Source organism: Phyllostomus discolor, chromosome 7 (assembly GCF_004126475.2).
Source record: "Phyllostomus discolor isolate MPI-MPIP mPhyDis1 chromosome 7, mPhyDis1.pri.v3, whole genome shotgun sequence".
NCBI classification, from domain to species: Eukaryota; Metazoa; Chordata; class Mammalia; order Chiroptera; family Phyllostomidae; genus Phyllostomus; species Phyllostomus discolor.
This window is the reverse complement of record NC_040909.2, coordinates 35,267,765-35,288,819: the sequence shown is the minus strand read 5'-3', so window position 1 is coordinate 35,288,819 and position 21,055 is coordinate 35,267,765. Positions and strand designations below refer to the sequence as shown.

The window sequence follows — 21,055 nt, the reverse complement described above, 5'->3', positions numbered from 1 at the left end:
TATAAGAGATATGCTTATTCCTTTAATAGTTACTGCCATCATTGTTTAGTCATACTTACACGCTAATCAAACTTGCATTACTACTCCTTTGTCATTCTGTAAAGCCCAGAGTCTGTCCTCAGTGTTTCCATGAAATTTTATATTTGCTATTAGTAATTTATCTTTTTATCTCCACTTTTTTGTAGAGAGTTAAGTTTATTCTTAGAATAAATAAGGATTTTGAAAAATCTATTCAATCCGGATACTATTTCTGGAAATCATGAAATGTATGATTTGTGTTAGATCTGCCTTAAAAGGCACAGAGACTGCTTACTTTTGAATGAAAGACATAAAAATTGCAGCTAACTTGAGACTTTCTTTTTGGCCTAGATGACATGCTTATTAAACTCTGGGACTGGGATAAAAAATGGTCTTGCTCGCAGGTGTTTGAAGGACACACCCATTATGTTATGCAGATTGTGATCAACCCCAAAGACAACAATCAGTTTGCCAGCGCGTCTTTGGACAGGACTATCAAGGTAGGGTGTTCAGGATTTGTGTCAATTAGGGTTACTTGTGAAATACAGTTGTTGTAGGTATTTTACTACTTACTGGCTGCCCAGAAAGTTGTTCCCATCTTAGAAGTTTCTCTCAAAACTTCATTTTGAAGTCAAACCAGGGCTTCTCATTTTGATCCAGAAAGGCATATTCTGTTTGGAAAAATATTGTGGCAACTTGGTATTCTTCATGAAGGAGTGTTTTTCCACGTGGAAGCACTATTTTAAGACTTATTAAACCTTTGCAAACCCAAAATTTAAAAAATGCCTGTATCTTCTCTAGGTTACTATTTCTTCTCCTTTTTGTGAATTTGTTGTTTACCTCTGCTGATTATGGATCTGATTTTTATTTCAAGTTCATCTACCTCCATTCTCTTTTTCTTACTCCATTTTTCCATACTGCCAGTTATCCTTCTGAAACATGGATTCTATCTAATCAGTTGCCAGTGTAAGGATAAAATTCCAATGCCTAGTGTGGAATACAAGGGCTTCCAAGACTAGCCTCAGCTAAATTATGAGATACCTTCTATAGCCCTGGAATAGTCACTCTCTGGAGATGCCATTGCTGTTCACAGAATCTTACCTTACTTAACTGTTCCCTCTGCCTGCGGGACCCTTTATTCTCCCTTTTTGATTTATTTTCCTCTGGTGAATTACTCATCCTTCAAGGCTTAGCACAATTATTTACTCTGAGAAGCACTCTTCAGACATCCATTTCACCTCCAGACAGAGCTAGTCATGCTCATCCCATTTACTTCATTGCTTTTTGCCTCTATTATGGCCTTCACATTGGATAATAATGTGCTTTTGGAAATTTTTATCCCCTGAAATGGTGATGTTTGGGACAGGAACTGTGTGTCACCCACCTCACTCAAGCAGACATTCATTAGCAAGCAGCACAGTGTCTTGCCTGTACTAGATGCTGAATATGTGTTGCAGTGAATGCAGTCATATTTCTTTTTCCATCACAATATTTAACATCTCTCTATATGCAGAGATCTAAAATGACATATTGCATTAACTGTTGCTTACACATATATGCTTATAGCTGTATAATATTTTTTCCTGTAACTTACATAACATGTTATTTGACAGCCTAATTATTATTAAATGTTATATGTCTGAACATACTAGGGTTTTGACCTTCCTTTTTTCCCTTTCATTGTATCATCCTTGCTTTGACAAGGTTGGAAAGTTTGAAATTAGTTTTAAGCTTTTTCACTAAATTAGGTGTCTTGAGAATAAAAATTGTCTTCTCTTTGGCTGTAGTAAAGTTTGTTGTATACAGTAAGTAATAAACATATGTACTTCCCACAGGGACTCCCACATAGTAGGCGCTCATTAAATATTTGTAAAGAGATAAAGTTCAACATGAATGCTGTAGTGATGTTTGACTAGTTTTCCATACTTTAGTTAAGCAGTATTTTTTTCTTTTTAATACATCTCACTAAATCCACTTCCATTAGCTTTACATTAAATCTCTCATAAAATCATTTCCTACCCTTAAATTTTCTCAGAGTGTCACCTGTGGATCACCTGGTATGTCTGTTAAAAATCTAGTTTTCTGCCCTGGCCAGGTGGCTCAGTTGGTTGGAATGTCATCCCATACTCCAAAAGGTCTCATGTTTGATCCCCAGTAGGGGTGCGACTGATCAATGTTTCTCTCTAGCACTGATGTTTCTGTTTCCTTCTCTTTCTCCTCCCCTTCCTCTCTCTCTAAGAAAGCAATAAAAACATCCTTGGATGAGGATTTTTAAAAAATCTAGTTTCCTAAGATCATTGTTGTGCCACTGAATCATAATCTATGTGGATTGAAGCCTGGAAATTGACATTTTCAGATTACACCGTAGTGATTCTGCCCCTAGAAATTCAGGTGAAGTGAGAAAGGACAAAAACAAATGGGTGGAGAAAAAATGAATGTTCTTAGCTTCTCTCTCCTGGGCTTTCGCATTTTTTACATTATGTCAGAGGGGTGGTAGAGTGGTCTTCTGAAAAGCAAGACCCCATATTGACTGGCAGATGCTGTTGCTCTCTGAAGGTCTGGCAGCTAGGCTCCTCATCACCAAACTTCACTTTGGAGGGACACGAGAAAGGTGTGAATTGCATTGATTACTACAGTGGTGGCGACAAACCATACCTCATTTCAGGTGCAGATGACCGTCTGGTTAAAATATGGGACTATCAGGTACAGTTCTTTTATAACTTTACTTGCTATATGTTAGACATGCTTCTTAATGTTTCTTTCAGGACAGTTCAAACTTGGATTGTTGAACTCTGTTCGTAGCATAATAACTTAAGGCTTTGTTATTCATACCTAAGTTGTGGTCCCAGAATTCCCCATAAAAATGAAAACAAATGCCTATCATGGTTTAAAAAATAAAATGCTATCATGTTTGTTTTTCATTTAATAGTAGAAATTAGAAATATTAGGCTCCTGGTTTCCAGGTGCTCACCGTAAGCATGCAAAAGTTGTCACGTAGGGCGCTGAGGATCGCAGTGCATGTGGCTGGACGGCGGCAGCTGGTGTGGGGTTGAGTCCTTGTGAGACCCAGAGCTGCTGGCCGATCGCAGAGTTCTGCTGAGCCCTTGCCACCATAGGCCCCTGTCTTCAGCCAGCCAACTGCCGCTGCGAGTGCACGCCTGCCCTGCTCTGTCTCTTTGATGGCGTCCACCTCTGGGGCCATGGTGGAGAATGAGCAGATTATGGTCCTCGACCCTCACACAGATCTCAAATTGAAATACTCCTTCACAAATGTGGTCACTAGAAATCTTAAGTTGTGAAATCCAATGGATAGAAAAGTGTGTTTCAAAGTGAAGACTGCAGCACCTCGTGGGTACTGGGTGAGGCCAAGCAGTGGGATTACTGACCCAGGGTTGACTGTGACTGTTTGTCAGTAATGCTACAGCCTTTCGACTATGGTCCCAGTGCAAAGAGTAAACACAAGTTTATGGTGCAGTTTTTGCTCCACCAAACATTTCAGATATGGAAGCTTTGTGGAAAGAGGCAATACCTGATGAATTAATGGATCCCAAATTGGATGTGTTTTTGAAATGCCCAAGGAAAATGATAAATTGAATTATATGGAACCTAGCAAAGCTGTTCTGCTGAATGCATCTGAACAAGATGGACCCATGCCAAAACACATGTTGTTTTACTCGGTCATACTGACACAAGGCAACTCATGGAAAAGTGTAAAAGACTTCAGAAATGATGAAGCTATCAAAAGAAACTTGACACTTCAGAAATGAAGGCTTAAAGCTCAGAAAGGTAGCACACTTAGAGAAACCGGGATCAACCTCAGCTGCATCCTTCAGAGAGAATGTCACCAGTCCTCTTCCTTCACTGCTTGTTGTAATTGCAGCCATTTTCATTGGATACTTTCTAGGGAAATTTAGCTTGCAGTGTGAAGCATGCAGAGTGCTATTTCTTTTATTTTCTCTTGACCAGAAAAAGAGTTGTTTACCTGCCAATTCATTGGTATTTGGCCTGTGGTGAACTTTTGTGTGTGTGTACAGCATCATACAGCCTTTGCCTTTAATGATCTCTTAGGGTTAGAAAACACAATAAAAAAAAAGCCGATTTGTTTGGCTACCAAATTGTATATTACCAGATCATCACTAGCAGATGTCTGCTACACATCCAGTCCTTTATGAAGTTCATAAATAAAGGATTGGTCTTTCTTTGTGGTTTTAAGTAGAGCTCAAGAATTGGTCAGTCTTAGAAATATTATTTTAATAATCCCTTTAAATTTTACCTGTTGCTGTTACTTCTTGAAATATTTATTTCGATTGCTAATTCCACTCATTCAGGCAATGCCAAGAGGTATTCTGTGGGGAAATGGCACCTCTTACAGTGTAAAGTTTCCCCATTACCTTTGCTAATATAATGGCAGAATTTTTCTTATTCCCTGTGAGGTGGTTGTTAACTGGGTTTTTCATCCTTATAATCCTGCCCCATGGTATTTAATATAAAAAATAATAAAACTTAACAGATTAAAAAGAAATTTTAACATTTTAATTAAAATGAATTCGTACATCCTCTAGTGTCGTCATTGGCAGACTTCCGTTTATATTTGAAAACTAGCAGGTCAGTGAATGTTATGAAATAGCCTTGGTACGGCTATTTTGCCACATAGACTCTTATAAACCTAGCTATGAACTCTTGTTAGCAATAGTTTTTATCTTCAAGATTTTGTTAAGTTTTATTTTTTTGTTTCTCACATATAAATTCCCCCAAGCAGTTAATAAAAGGAGGGCTAGAAGACCAGTTTTGTATTTAAATACAGAAAAAAAATCATTAAAGACATTATTATAGGAATTTGGGGAGAAATACTCAGATGTAAACCGGAGATCTTTTGGGGGTGTGAGTGTGGGTGTGTTTCTGTCTTTAAGTGTGGTATTTACATTTGTCTATACTATGATATATGTATATACAAGATAATTCTATTTCAAAATTGTCTGTACTGAATACTTTTAGAGTGTCACAACTACTGTCATTTATCTTTGTGCACCTGACAAAATTAAGGATGAGTTACTTGATTTTCACTAATAAAAATGTTTTCTGAAAAAAAAAAAAACCCGAAAAGACCTTTTCTGTGTCTGATTACAGAACAAAACATGTGTGCAGACACTGGAGGGACATGCCCAAAATGTGTCCTGTGCCAGTTTTCACCCTGAGTTGCCAATCATCATCACAGGTTCAGAAGATGGTAAGTTGGAAATGTACGTTTATTCCTATGCCTGTAATTATTACTAAGTGGATATTTAAGTCAGGTAGAACCCTGTATTATAATAGGAGTTTTCCAAGAATTTTAAATATTTTTATTAGAGTAGAATATTTAAACTATAAAAGAGGAAAGGGACATCATCATCCTCATCCTGATGTGTTTTGACTCTTACTTAAATAATAGGACATCCAGAAGCCCTAGAGAAAAAGTGAAAAAGCCTGTGCTTTCGAATGTAAAACCCGGGGTCAAATTCAGGTTCTGCCACTTTGTGGATGTGTGGTTTGGGCAAATTATGAATTGGAAATGGACTTACCCATTTCATAGGATTGTAGGGAAAGGCCGAGAAGAAATCACACGTGTGAAGTACCTGGCACATAGTATGCACTGTAGCCAGGAAATCTTTTCATTAGTTTCCATTTAAAATTACATTCTTAGTTTCAGTTTCTTATATACTTTCTATTACTAATTTGCTTATGTTACTTTGTAAAATCACCTACAGACTATAGATTTTAAAACATTAAGCTGCCAGGAAGTGTTTTCTGTTTGCATATAAAGACTTCCATGTGTCTGGTTCACCTGACACAATTCATTGTCGACGTTTAAATTAAAGGAGTATTTCATTCTTCTTTTTAGGAACTGTGCGTATATGGCATTCAAGCACCTATCGCCTTGAGAGCACATTGAATTATGGGATGGAGAGGGTGTGGTGTGTGGCCAGTCTGAGAGGGTCCAACAATGTCGCTTTGGGCTATGATGAAGGGAGTATCATTGTTAAGGTAATCAGTAATTATAACATCTCTCTGAATAGATGGACCCAGGGGAAGCAATTTTCATTGTGTTTTAGTACAGTCATTTTCCAAGTCACCAGTTTCGTTAAACTAGCACTACTTTTATTAAGCACAAGAGATTAAGCACTGGAAGTATGAAGTGGAAGAAAAGGAAGTTGGAACTGTTTATTCTATTGTGGTTTTGCTTTTCCTTTTCATTGTTGAGAGTCATTTGTCATTCTTCCAGCTTGGTCGGGAGGAACCTGCCATGTCCATGGATGCCAATGGAAAGATAATTTGGGCTAAGCATTCAGAAATCCAGCAGGCCAACCTAAAAGCAATGGGAGATGCTGAAATTAAAGATGGAGAAAGATTGCCACTGGCAGTAAAGGATATGGGGAGCTGTGAAATTTACCCTCAGACTATTCAGCACAATCCTAATGGACGGTAAGCCAAACCAAAGTGTCTTTCTGAGCCTCTGTGTATGTTAGAGCAGGGTTTGCATAGCCACAGAGTATACACTCCTGCCCTGTGGTGGGCATTCCTCATTGAGCTTTTGCCCTAGCCTCACAATCCTTGGCACAGCTGCAGTCATACCAATGGGTGGAGTTGGCACGCAAGGTAAAGCATATTTGCCTTCTTGGCCTGGTCCCATCACATAGTTTTGACCAGATACATAGTTTTCTGTTTTATTTCAAATATGTTGGGTTTGTGTCCTTGTCCCCTTTGAGGGCAAGGATCATGCCTTACCCTGAGACTCAGTAGGTACCCTCTCAGTATTTGCTGACTCATTGCTCCTAAAAAGAAAAGCTGGCTCTGAAGTGTGTGTATGTGTGTGTGTATATCTTTTTTCAAAGATTTCATTGATTTATCTTGAGAGAGAGGGGAAGGGAGGAAGAGAGGGAGAGAAACATTGCTGTGAGAGAGAAACATCGATCAGTTTCCTCTCATGTGCCCGACTGGGGACTGAACCTGCACCCAGTCATGTGTCCTGACTGGCAGTTGAACCAGTGACCACCCCCTCCATCCCCAGTTTCCAGGAAGATGCCCAGCCAGCTGAGGCACACTGGTCAGGGCTGAAGTATATATATGTATGTATACATGTTTTGAAAAGGTTTTGGGATTGGCAATAATTCCTTTTCTTTTCTGTAATTTGAACCATCAGTTCTGTTCCTCCTCAAAAATTTTAAATCACCAAACATCTTGTGAGAGAAGAGTTGCTAGTGCAATGAATTAAGGCTGTGGAGCTTTAAAAATTAATCTGCAGTAGATCTGGGCATATGAGTATTTAAGAAGACAAAGTAGATAAACCAGCTATGCTGCCTGGTTCAATAAATGGTATTCGTAATTATTTGTAAGAAAGGTTTTTTTTTGAAGACTAAAAACACATTATATATTTTCCCTTAATATCATAAAACATTCTTTACTGTAAGTTTTTTTCAGTTCACTTTTGGTAGTCCAGTAGCAGCTACTACTGTATTCTAAATTGCAGCTTTGGAAGAGGGTTGCTTTGCTTTATATCTATTGAGAAAGTTTTGACCTTCAACATTCTATTCATACTCATTATTTAAATGCTAAAATATCCTGTTCATTTTGATAAATTTAATAGTCATTGAAAACTGGAGTGAGATACTTGTATTTATCTGAATGATCAGTTTTACTGATCAGCATGGGAGTTTTGACCTGCTCTGTTTCAGACCTGGGCTGGTTCACCCCTCCTTAGGCAACCTGCTGGCCCCCGCTCCCTGGAAGTCACCATATTGATGCAGAACTTAATGCAGACACCCAATCAGCACAGTGCACTACAGCCCAGAACTCCTAGCTCAAGCGATTCTCCTGCCTCAGCCTTCCAAGTTGCTGGGACAACACGTGCAACACTGCGCCCAGTGAATGATCAGCTTTAAAATGAAGATAGTCTTGGAACAAGATAGTGCCTTCTTATGGTATAAATGTAATGGGCAAGGTGCTAGGCATCTTGGTGCTCAACCAGTATTGGTTGAATTATTGAAATCCTCTCCAGTGTATCTCCAGCCATCCTCATCTTCCTGTTCCCAGTCTCCTTTGTTTATAAAAGAAAGCCACTGCAGCAATAACCCCATTTCATAATTTGCTTTTGGATTTGCTGGGTAGAGTATTTAATCTAGCTCTGCATTCATAGACATGTATAACTTTAAAAGATTTTAGGTTTAGTTGTAATAGCTGACTGAAATAATGTTTATTAGAAATATTTTACCATAGTACTGGCTGGGTGGTCTGGTTGAAGCATTGTCCCATACACCAAAAGGTTGCAGGCTCAATTCCCAGTCAGGGCACATACCTCGATTGTGGGTTTGATCCCAGTTGTGGTGCATTCAGGATCCAACTGATGGATGTTTCTCTCTCACATTGGTGTTTCTCCTCTCTCTGTCAAATCAATAATAAAAAATATCCTCAGGTTAGTATTAAAAAAAGAAATATTTTACAGTGAATATGAATCATTGTTTCTTGTACATGTCCTCTATAATTCCCTCCCTGGCTTCTTTAATTTCTAGGTTTGTTGTGGTTTGTGGTGATGGCGAGTATATCATCTACACAGCAATGGCATTGAGAAACAAGAGCTTTGGATCTGCCCAGGAGTTTGCATGGGCCCATGATTCTTCAGAGTAAGTACACTGTGTGATATCCAGGCAGCCCTGATTGCATGTGGGTGTTCTGTGTGGGGCTGGGTTAAAGAGGTTCTTGAGGCCCAGTGGATGCTATGCTTTCTGTATTAAAGAAGGGCTCTCATCAGAGCTGTGTGTTAGAAGGTTAGCTGTGCAGTGTGAGCTGCCTCTGCCCTTTATAAATTCAGTGTTGAGCTAGCTCATGTAAACTGACCTAATAATTCCATTAACTGGGGATCCAGCACCCATTTCCTTGATGGCAACCCATGGTAGAGCCTGGGTGCAAAGTAAGTAGGCCCTAATATCAGGTCCCTGGCAGGTGACCTGGGGTCACCCTCTGACCTGGTGTCCTGAGGTGTTTCTGCCCCTTTATGAGCTGCCTGGGAGAGATGCTATAGTCTGATGTCTTTGACAATTTCACTGAATCTTTTTAAAACACTCATTTTCTATGATGTTACCTCCCATTCTTAATAAAACAAATTCTATCTGTATTCAGATGTTCATAAAATGTTCTCATTAAAAACAGGAAAAATACACTAACTCTGAATTATTATACTAGATAGTCGCTGCCTGGTCCCTTTTTGATTCCAGTTTGGTGCATGTAATAAGCATTAGGGCTTTGGTCATTTTCAGACCACACACCAAATTACACCTTCCCAGTTCTCTTAGTTTTGTTTCCCCTTATTTTGCATTGCCTCTGGCTCCAAGAGTGGATAATTTAAGCCTTAGTATTATGTAATAATAGGCATCTTTTTTTAAAAACAAAAGATTAACTGAGAAGTTAAGGAATAGTTTTGATTTTTTTATAAATTTCCTAAATATACTCATTCGTGCACAGTTCCATAGACTAAAACATACTTTGAATGGCCTTACCTTTCTCGACAAACCACTGCCTCTGGTTTGGTAGTTCCCCTTTTCACTTTATCCAGCCGAGACACTGTTCAGCATCTTTTCTGTTTTCAGTACAGCAGTTGTCAATGAATGCTTTTGAATAGCCAGCAGTGGCCACAGCCCCCTTTCAAGGCAGAAACCTGAATTGTATATAATTTTCTTAAGTTTTTGCCAAACATGGACGACTAGTGAGCCACTTACAAAAGTTGTTTTTTATTTTTAAGTCACTTTTATTGAGGTATAATTTATATAAATAATTTAAGTGACCATTTCAATGAATTTAAGCTAATTACAAACATTAACCACCAGTACAATCAAGATAGAGGACATTTCTGTTGCCTCAAAAAAATCCTCATGTTTCCTGTTATAGTCGGTACACAGCCCTGTGTCCCAGCCCCAGGCAAATATCTGCTTTTTTGGCACCATATAGATTAGATTTGTTTACTTTAGAATTTCATATAAATTGAATTAATACAGTCGACACTCTTTTGTCTGGCTTCTTTTGCTCAGCTGGTTGTTTTTGAGATTTACCCATGTTGTTGCATGTGTTAGTAAGTAATCAGTTCCTTTCTGCAGTGGAGGATTCCATTGTACCAGTATATCACAGTTTGTTCAGTCATTCACCTGTTGATGGACATTAGGGTCTTTTTCAGTTTGTAAAATAATTTGTAAGTGCTAGTAATTTGTGTAATAATGTGAAACCCATGTATAATTTGCCCAACTATATAAGGAGTTCACTCAACTCTTAGGAAACAATTTTACTAGTGAATCTTCAAATATTTTCTATTTTTGCATAGTTTACTACTTAAATATATTGGAAGAAACTTGTAATGTTTGGTGGAATTATGGCTTAGTATATAATATGCTGTGTTTGCCTTCTGTTTTTCCCTCCCCCTGCCCAGATATGCAATACGAGAGAGCAACAGTGTTGTAAAGATATTTAAGAACTTTAAGGAAAAAAAATCATTTAAACCAGATTTTGGAGCTGAAAGTGAGTGTTATTTATACACTATAAATTTTTAGAAGCTTTGTAATAGCTTGAAAAACATCTGCACAAAAACCTTTTTGTTCTTTTTAGGTATCTATGGAGGCTTCTTACTGGGTGTCAGATCTGTAAATGGCTTAGCTTTCTATGACTGGGACAATACAGAACTTATACGCAGAATTGAAATTCAGCCCAAACATGTGAGTTCCCTCCATTGTTTTTGGAATGTGTGTCTTTGTGATGAGCTCTGGGTTCCTGAGACCAAGAAATGTTCTTGAATCCTACTGTCTTTGTTCCATTGTGTTGGGCATGGTGCCATTTACCTCGGGATTACTTAGACACTCAGAATTGTGATATTAAAATAAGGGAATAGGTGCTGGATATTTTGAAAAATATAGAAAGTGCCAAGTGCTTTTCATATTTGAAATGGCTTCCGACCGAGTGGAAAAAAACCCCATGTTTTGAAGACAAGAAGTCTTGAAGTCCTTCACTTAGAAAGGCTGTTAAAGTTCCCACTCATTTCAGAGACTATTTTCATACTTCACCTGACAATGGCTGTTTAAACTTTAGGTAACTGTCTCCAGTGACGTATTTTTTCTACCTTTCAAATTGCCTCTGCCTCTGTGACAGCTTTCATTGTCGGGAAATTATCTGTGGAGACAAATCCACCTCCTTAGGGTCCTGTTTCTGTCTTCGGTAGCACCTACTCAGTGGGCAAAGGGGACAAAAATTGGTTTGTGTGGGGTGAAAAAAACTTAACTCTTTTTCTCTATAATGTGTAAGTATTCGTATGTATATACATATCATTTAATATATTTACCATATGTGTATGCATTATTTATGAATAAACATATATACTGTAGTATCTGTGATATAAAAATTTCATAGTGGAAGGTGGATATGAAAACAGTGTCTAAAAAAGTTCAGGTGGAATTGAATTAACACTGTTGTAGAACAGTAGTGAATAGGCTACTCCTCTGGTAAATCACAGCACGCCTACTGAACACTGACAGCTCTCTTTCCTGCCTCCCTTAATCTTTCCATTTCTGGGCTAAATAGAACAGCACTGCCCTGTCCACCTTCCCAAATATATGTATATGTTCATTACACTTTAATGTAAGAAAAATCTGGGAGAAACAAAGTGTATGCAGTTTATCCTATCCACTCAGAAATCCAAAATAATTTGTCTGTGTTTTTTTTGTCATGTTACAGATTTTCTGGTCGGACTCTGGAGAGCTAGTCTGTATTGCCACTGAGGAGTCATTTTTCATCCTTAAATATCTGTCAGAAAAAGTCTTGGCTGCGCAGGAAACACATGAGGGAGTTACTGAAGATGGCATTGAAGATGCATTTGAGGTAATTACGTTAGCACAACGTTAGCTTTGTTTTAAGTGATCTGAGTTCTTACAGCAGAACCTCACTCATTTTAACATTTTAGTATGGATTAGGTTTGGGAAAACTAAGCATTTAAAGAGTTATGGTAAAATGTGAAAATTAAAATCTTGGTTCAGAGATCAGGGTATGAAAGTATTTATGTTTAAAAGAAATTTGTGCTTTGATTTTAGGAAATCCTTAGATTAACTTTGGTGTCTTTCATTAAGGAAATTAGAAGGTGTTTTGGTCTTAAGACACTTTGGCAGAGTGATTTAAGTGAGCTTTCAAATGGTAGAGATAAATCATCCATTGTGGAGATATCTTGGAAGATGGTATGAAATACTTACTAGCCAATTTCATGTGTGTTAGGAGTTTAGATCACAGCTTTGGCACAACAATGAGATTTTACATTACAAACAGTCATGCAGGATTCTGTTCTTAAAGGAAGAAAGGAGAGAGATTCTGAGGGTAGATTTTCTTTCTTGAAACAGGATTTTGCTTTGTCTCCCTTATTCTGCCTTATCACCCTTAATTATAATCTTTTTTTTTGTTACTGACAGGATTTCTAATGCTGAAGAAGGTAATAATAAACTTTCTCTTCTTCTTGTAGGTTCTTGGTGAGATTCAGGAAATTGTGAAAACAGGATTGTGGGTAGGCGATTGCTTCATTTACACAAGTTCTGTGAACAGATTAAATTATTATGTTGGAGGAGAAATTGTCACCATTGCCCACTTGGACAGGTAGTATCATTTTGCTTTTGTCTTAAGCACCATAAATTTAAAAGTATACTTTTTAAACAAAACCTATTGCTGACTTATAGGGATGATAGGCCTGATTTTTCATTGTTACAGTTTTAGTAGGTTGGCAGTTGCTAATCAAAATTACATCAATCTAATGGGAAGATTTTGAGCAGGAGGCAGAGTGTGTAGGGTGTGTGTACTGATTAGGGCTTCTAAATTAGTATCTGTTTCTCGCACAGAACGATGTATCTCCTGGGCTATATTCCTAAAGACAACAGGCTTTATCTGGGGGATAAAGAACTGAACATCGTTAGCTACTCCCTCCTGGTTTCAGTGCTGGAATACCAGACGGCTGTCATGCGGCGGGACTTCAGCATGGCTGACAAGGTCCTTCCCACTATTCCAAAAGAACAAAGGACCAGAGTTGCACACTTTTTAGAAAAGCAGGTAAGAAGGTTTTGTGGGTTTTTTGTATAGTTTTTTTTCTGTGTTTCTTAAAACCAACAATTCAAAAGGATGTTAATATGAATTGGAAAGACTTTATTTCTTAATTGCCACTTACTTCCTTACAGTAATGGAGTTTTTCTGTAAATTTAAGTCACTTATTATACTCTTCCTTCTCCTTTCTCAGTGTATGTGGCACCCCGTGTAAATGTTGGGGTAATTACCAATCTTCCCCTCCTGTAGACTTCTTTTCCATTCTATTAATATTTCCATTTCTGTAATGCAACTTTCTCTTTTACCTGGTTTGGTTTTGTTTTTTTTGGTAAAAAAAAATAAAATATTTATTTTATTTTTATGTATGGTAAAATACACACAACATAAAATTTACCATGAGTGATACACCTTTTTCTTAATGTGGTGTTTTTAAATCAAAATTGTATGTGCACAGTTTTACAAGGCTTAAGTAAAAAACAGCCCTCCCGTCCCTCATTCCTGCTCTCCAAGAGGTCATCACTTTTAATTCTTTTAGCTGACTCTCTTTGTATTTATTTCCAGATTCTGAATAACATGCTTATATTGATGTTTCTCAGCTTTAGGGATTCCTTATGACTTCCCAGTTGGTAGAAGATGAGGATTTACTCTTCTTCCCCCACCCACTTCTATCACATGCATGCCATTGCCATTTTTCTGTTTCCTTATCCTTCCAATGTAGTTACGTCATGTTTCTGATTGGATCAGTGTCCGATGTTTACACTATTGTGGCTCTGTAAACACTGTGCAAGCCTCATGGTATAGTGTAGCTTTCCTTTCCTGCAACTTGTTTTCCCTGAAATTAGTAATTGTCTCTCTTTTTATACTTTGCTTATTTTTTTTAAATGTACTTATGATTATTCTACCTACTCTGTTGGTTCTTCAGATTTCCTTAAAATCTCCTTCCAGTATGTTTCGTCTGCTTCAGTCTGAACTGTTTTTTCTGCTCTCATCATGGATAATCCCCCCTCAGCACCCTGTTGGGCCTCGCCTTGCCTCTCTCTCTGGAGTTGGATCTGTTTCCTATATTCCCATCTTCATTCCTGGTTTACTTCCTAATTCTGCTGCAGCATATCCATGAGTTGTTTTCTGAGAAAAGACTTATTAAAGCAAATAAATTTTTTGTGACCTTCACTACCTGAAAGTGCCATTGATCTACCCTGAAACACAATTGACCATTTAACTGGATGTAGACTTCCAGGTTGGAGGTACTTTTCTTTCAGAATTTTTAAGACTTTGTTCTGTTGCCGTCTAGCTTCTAGTTATTATTGAAGTCCAAAGCCATTTCTGTTCCCGATTCTTAGTACCTGATCTGGGGGGTTTTTTTGGACGATTTTTTTGGATCTTGCCCCTATTCTGCGATACCCTGATGGTGGGCCTTGAAAGGCGTTAATTATAATTCATTCTGCTGGATATCAGATAAACTCTTTTTATTGGAAACTCACGTCCTTTTGAGTTTAAACATCATTTCTCTGATGCTTTCCTTCGTTTTCTGTAGTCGCTCTTTGGAATTGTTACTCAAAGGTTGGACATCGTGAACTTGTTTTCTCATTTAGTTATTCTTGGACTTTTAAAATCTTGTTTATGGGTAAAGTTTTTCCTCTTTCTCTGAAGATGTGGGTGATAGGTTTTTGTTGTTTTGAAGTTTTCCCCCTGCGTGATAGGCTTCTGTACAGCTACTGCTATTGGTTCATTTTGATCTCCATTTTTCCTGGGAGAGATTCTCATCAGGTATCTGATGACCCTTGGGCTCTCACTAAAGAGTGGAGGTCTAAGAAGCAGATCAAAAGGCCTGAGTTTGTGGCTGGGCTTGTTGGGTATGGACTTACAATTCCTGATGTTGTTGGGCCGTTTGATGGGGGAACCTCGATGTCAGGATCTTCATCTAATGAGTTTGATTAATAACTCCTCGTTTATTCATCTAATGAATTTAATGAGCACTTAACATTGTACCAGGCACTGTTCTAGCTGACATGTAGCCCTCATTGACATTTTAATATTTTTAAGTCATACCCCTTGGGCTGGTTAGTTTACAGAGAAGCTCCCCAGTCACCACTATTCTGGGGGCTAAGTAGAGAACAGCTCAGTGTCTCAGAATTTAGTATTTCATTTAGTCTCAACATCCATTTTCATAATCTGTTTTCCTTTTGATACTCAGGACTCTTTCCTCAAAGTGTACATACAGGGCATCCCTCAGACCTGAGACCATCTCTAAAGAATAAGCCTGCGTTTTGTGTGTGTGTGTCCAGGGGTGTGAGGGAGAGGAGTGGGGACCTGTGTTACCTAACTGCTTCTCATGTAGACTTTCAGGCAGTTCTGTTTGTGTTCACAGTGTCCTTCAGGAGACACCTTTGGGGATTCTGAGGTGTGAACCAGGTGTGTCTATGCTCTCTTCACTCCTGATGTAGGGTTAATTTTCTCTGCTGTTTTAACTGAGTTTTATACCCTGCCACCAGATTGCCAACTTCTAGAATTTTGCTGCTAATGTCTCCTCTGCCTTTTTGTGTGTTGTTGAAAGTTTATGCTTTTAAAGAAGAATCCCTTTGGTGCCCTTTCATGGGGGATATGGAGGAAAACAAAACTGTACAGTCAATACCTTGGTACTCGTCGGCCTCAGAACTTGTCAAACCCTATACACCTTGCATTTTGATGAGAAAAAAAAATGTTTTGGCACTGGGCACTTGCTCAGGACTCATCACAATTGCCAGAACTTGTAGGAGTCAGTTTCGGTACTTGTCGGTTTCGGCACTAGTTCTGAGTCCTGAAATGAATTAATGAGGAGTACCAAGGTACCACTGTGTTCTGTCCACCCGATTTCATTGGCTCGTCCTTGCCTGTGTCTGACTAGTTCCATAGATCTTCATCCCCCACTCTGGGATTCTGTATGGTCTGCCTCAGTGCTAGGGAGGAAAAGGAGTGTGCAGGTTATACAGAACGCCTTGTTTACATTGTACTCATGGGCAATGAGGAAGGGACGGCTTGTAATAGTTTGGGAAATCAAACATTTTAAACAGGATGGTACAGTCATCCTGAAGATCCTGCGAACAACTCAGAAAGCTGTCCAGCATCTCTGTTCTGACCATCCGTAACTGGTAAAATCTGAGCTTTTTGCCTAACACACCACTTCCTAGAGTTGAAGACCCAGCCCATAGGGTAGACCTCACTAGTACCGTTTGTCTGTCTTGGGAGAGAAGCTAATTTAGAAATTACAGTTGTTTTTTTAAACACCTGTTCCTGAAGACGAGTGAGTAGAGCATGGGAAAGAATGTTTGCTGATGAATAAACGGAACATGAGACCAGCACTCAGCATAGGTAATGACGCCTAGTCAGTGTTAGGGCCTGAAAGCAGATGTTTGCTAAGTGACCTGCAGATGACAGAGAAATGGAACATTTACATTTGACTTCCTTTTCTTTGAAGCACTAGACTAGGTGAACTAAGACCCTGCTTAATGAGTAAATTACCAACAGCCTTCTTTTTGAAATGACTCTTGTTCAGTCAACTTTCTAAAATCCTTTTTTTCACATTTTTATTTTTTATATTTCTGATTTTATTAGTCGTTTTACTTGTGTGTATCTATCATTGGTCAGCTTCCACTGCTTAAAGAACAGTAGGCATTGTGTGACTGAAAGTTTCTCTGCTGGGGTCTTATCAGTTAATTTAATGACTCCTTAATTTTTCTTGATCTTCTCATGCATATTTTGTTACGTTACTTTTGTTTGACTCAAGTAATGGGGTTTCTGTGTCAGCAGGGTATCTGTTAGTTTGAAAGGGAAATGGATGATTCACTGAGTGCTTGTGTATATACTGTGTTTCTATACAGACTACACACACTTTTGTATACATAAATACACACACACTTTTTAAAATTTGTTTAGGGCTTCAAGCAGCAAGCTCTTACAGTATCCACAGATCCTGAACATCGCTTTGAACTTGCTCTTCAGCTTGGAGAACTCGAAACTGCATACCTATTAGCTGTGGAAGCAGAGGTATGTACTAGTAACTGATAGAAAGACCAACATGTGCTTCTAGTATACATTGTTATTAAAGTCCCCTGAATTGTAAATTAGACTCATTTTAGTGAGGTTATTGCTTTTCTTTGGTCTCCTTAAAATGTGCATTATGTTAATGTTTGCCTAGATTATGTGGATTCTATTGGAGGTATTAGCTTTCTAATCTGTTTAAGAGAGTGTTTTCAAACCTTATAGGACAGGGGTGTCAAACTCATTTTCACCGGGGGCCACATCAGCCTCACGGTTGCCTTCAAAGGGCCGAATGTAATTTCAGCTTCTTCAAGTTAAGGAGTAGTTTACATTTGTACAGTCCTAAAATTACATTCGGCTCTTTGAAGGCAATCGAGGCTGGTGTGGCCCCCTGTGAAAATGAGGTTGACACCCCTGCCATAGGAGATCTGTTTTGGAAGAGAAGGAATGTGTGAGATAGTAGGTAAACTAGTCTGGGAACTCTTTTAAAAAAGAGAGTGCAGATGTAGCAGTAATTTGCCAATATCCAAAACTACTGAGAAAGATTGTTTTTAAGGAAGGGTTCTGACATTTTGATAGTTTAGGAACACTTTTATGGGTCTTTGTATATTGAGGGATCCTAGTTGTGGTTTAAGTCTAGCATTTACTGGTAAATTATTTTCAGATGTGCAAACTAAAGTTTAGCTATGTTAAGCTCACCCAAATGTGCTGCATTTTGAATTCTGAAAAGCCACAAATGACAGATATTAATTAAGTATTTCAGGACACAAGAAATAATTTTCTAATCTTAAAAATGGTATTAAATCACTCATTAAAATGACGGCAATCTAATTACCTTAAAACTTCTATAGTTTTTTGACTAATTACAAAATAAAAATACAATGGGTTGATGATTATTCATGTATCATTAAAATTGATTTGTTTGAATGAATTTTGAATATGTGAGTAACTTCCATTTCTTCATTATACATTTTGTCATTCCTTTTATTTTGATTGATAGAACCAAGTTAATAAGTACAGCTGAATATACAGGGTCTGGCACAAATAATGCCCTGTTTAAATTTTTATTTATTTATTTTTAAAAAAGATTTTATTTATTTTTAGACAGAGGGGAAGGGGAGGAGAAAGAGAAGGAAAGAAACATCAATGTGTGGTTGCACTCATGGGCCCCCTACTGGGGACCTGGCCCGCAACCCAACTTATGTGCCCTGGCTGGGAATTGAATCGGCAACCCTTTGATTCACAGGATGGCATTCAATCCACTGAGCCACACCAGCCAGGGCTTACCCTTTTTTATTACAAAATCATAAGCATGTAATTCTGCAGCGTAACAATATACACTCAAGCACACCATATGACATTTTATGTGAAATGTTCGAATTAAAACTATAAAGTATTACACTCATTTATTACCCTACCAACCACTCAAGCAGGCCTTACTTCTGCTGGATCCTGTATATGTGTGTGTATATGTGTGTACATATATATAACCTCCCACTGTCAGCACAGTATTGCTCAGGATAATAGAATAATGTTGATGTTGGAAATTCAGATGTTTATTTCCAAAGATATTTTAACTTGGAAACTTTCTTACAGTCGGAACAGAAGTGGAAACAACTTGCTGAGCTTGCCATTAGTAAGTGTCAGTTTGCCCTAGCCCAGGAGTGCCTGCACCACGCACAGGATTATGGGGGTCTGTTGCTGTTGGCCACCGCTTCTGGAAATGCTAGTATGGTGAACAAGCTAGCAGAGGGTGCAGAGAGAGATGGCAAGAATAATGTGGCATTCATGAGCTACTTCTTACAGGGCAAGTGAGTATTCACCCAAGGTGTGAAAGAGGTGGGCATAGTAATTAAAAGCACTCTTGGCATTGAATTTGAGGGCAATTTTTGGAAAGGATTGTGAAGAATAAACCCTACACAGAGATCTGGTGCCTAGCCAAATGGTGTAGCTAGTGAGGGGCAGTCAAGACATTACCCTGTTAGCTAAGGATGCTCTTAGCATAATTGTCTAAATGTTTGAGGAAAATGAGCTATTCAGGGAGGCTCAATTGAGAGAAATTTCTCAACAGCCCTGCCACTGTCTGGCTGAAACACTTTATGATGGCAGGAGGTTATTTGTGCTGCTCCAGTTGGTACCTAAATGGTTGATGGTTTTACCCAAATCAGGTAATTCTGATCTTTGGCATGGCAAGAATAAAGGGAGATGAAGATGCCGGTTACTCTCAGATTTGAGTCCAACTGGAAAGCGTAAAAATGACCTATTTTTAAGTCTGGCAGTTAGTGCAAACCAAATCATTTCAATAGTAGTTGACCATGCCATGAAATAAAACACAGAAGTATTCATTAACCTTGTCCTACATGCTAACTTTTTAAATTCCATGAATTATACAAATTTTGAATGTATTCATATTTAATATTTATGTATTTAATACATATTATAGACAATATATTTTTAAATTTGTATACCTATTAAGACTAGATCCACTCTTCCTTAAAATTCAAAAATCTAAAAATATTCTGAAGTTTTTTGTAACTTCTTTGATGGCAAAACCTGACCTGAACTCTGAAATACCTGTTACCTTTATGCCACTGGGTGTTTTTATATCATTTAGTTTTTATGTTACTGCAGAATATTGATGTATCATTTTTATTTGATACTGATATTAGGTAATGTATACTATATGTACTATATTACCTTTCTAAAGTCCGAAGAATTCTGAAATCTAAAACATACTTATCCAACTCAAAAACATGAAATTAAGAAAGGAAAAATAGACAGTTGGGTTATTTTCCTACTGGATACCACTGAGTCATCCGGCACAGCCCGTGTTGGAGACACTGCCCTGTATTCCTTCCTGCTTTTATTCCCTTATCTCCTGAAGCCTTTAAAAGGTGCTTATCCCAGCTGCCTTAACTTGCCTTGAAAAGCCCCTTTCAGTTCTTCTTAGGAGTTGTTAAAACAAGTTAAAGAGTTTGAAAATGGTCAAAAAGCTTTCTCACCCTTCACAACACCTGGAGTCCACTGATTGTGGAACACACTGGTGATGACAAGTTAATGGCTCAGCAAGAGAAACGAGGTGCATGTGTGGGAGTTGGGGAGGGGATGCTGACTTAGCAACACTAAATCTACGTTCTCTTCATGTGTTAAAGCACTGTGTTTATTCTTGGTAACACTGCCTCTCCTTTTTAATCGTTAGGCTTGATGCTTGCCTGGAGCTCTTGATTAGAACGGGACGACTGCCAGAAGCTGCCTTCCTGGCCCGGACTTACTTACCCAGTCAGGTTTCAAGGTATAGACTTGTAATTTTAGGAAGAAATGCTTCAAATAAAAACAGCACATGTATTTAGTCTCCCTTTGGTTCCATGATATCTGTATTAGGGTGGTGAAACTCTGGAGAGAGAGTCTCTCAAAAGTCAATCAGAAAGCGGCGGAATCCCTTGCTGATCCAACAGAGTATGAAAACCTTTTCCCTGGATTAAAAGAAGCCTTTGTCGCGGAAGAATGGGTGAAGGAAACACATGCCAGCCTGTGGCCAGCTAAACAGTACCCACTGGTCACGGTGAGTGGCCGTCCTCCTTCGGTGTGACCACAGGGTGAAAGTGCATTCATGACTCAAGATTTTGAACAATATTACATATATTATTGTTGGGATAAAAGCTAGTATCTGGGGTTTAAACCTACTTCACAGATTAATTACAACTTCAAAATACTTCATTTTATTACTGCTTTGTTTTCTGATAGCCTAATGAAGAAAGAAATGTTATGGAAGAGGCAAAAGGCTTTCAGCCCTCAAGATCTACAGCTCAGCAGGTCAGTGGAATGCTAATGAGATCATCTTGTTGAGCTTTGTTGCTGAAGTATTAGCTCCACTTCCTAATCCTGATCAATCTTCCCTTGGCGGGGACTTTAAATATGTCTCTACTTGGGCTTTCAG

The 21,055-nt window shown here is 38.4% G+C and overlaps 1 protein-coding gene and 1 pseudogene across 1 annotated transcript in view; both read left to right on the top strand.

Annotated features, from left to right (window-relative positions):
• The window catches only part of COPB2 (COPI coat complex subunit beta 2), a 35,218-nt gene that overhangs the window by 10,721 nt on the left and 3,442 nt on the right, over window positions 1–21,055 (top strand). The window contains exons 5-20 of the mRNA XM_028519002.2: window positions 370–518; window positions 2,575–2,721; window positions 5,146–5,245; window positions 5,897–6,039; window positions 6,278–6,477; window positions 8,562–8,672; window positions 10,466–10,554; window positions 10,642–10,748; window positions 11,761–11,904; window positions 12,533–12,663; window positions 12,903–13,110; window positions 17,014–17,124; window positions 18,715–18,929; window positions 20,318–20,410; window positions 20,500–20,680; window positions 20,863–20,931. Of these exons, the coding sequence (XP_028374803.1) occupies window positions 370–518; window positions 2,575–2,721; window positions 5,146–5,245; window positions 5,897–6,039; window positions 6,278–6,477; window positions 8,562–8,672; window positions 10,466–10,554; window positions 10,642–10,748; window positions 11,761–11,904; window positions 12,533–12,663; window positions 12,903–13,110; window positions 17,014–17,124; window positions 18,715–18,929; window positions 20,318–20,410; window positions 20,500–20,680; window positions 20,863–20,931 (2,198 nt within the window). The remainder of the gene's footprint in view (window positions 1–369; window positions 519–2,574; window positions 2,722–5,145; window positions 5,246–5,896; window positions 6,040–6,277; window positions 6,478–8,561; window positions 8,673–10,465; window positions 10,555–10,641; window positions 10,749–11,760; window positions 11,905–12,532; window positions 12,664–12,902; window positions 13,111–17,013; window positions 17,125–18,714; window positions 18,930–20,317; window positions 20,411–20,499; window positions 20,681–20,862; window positions 20,932–21,055) is intronic.
• On the top strand, window positions 2,728–4,125 carry LOC114501765 (annotated as a pseudogene).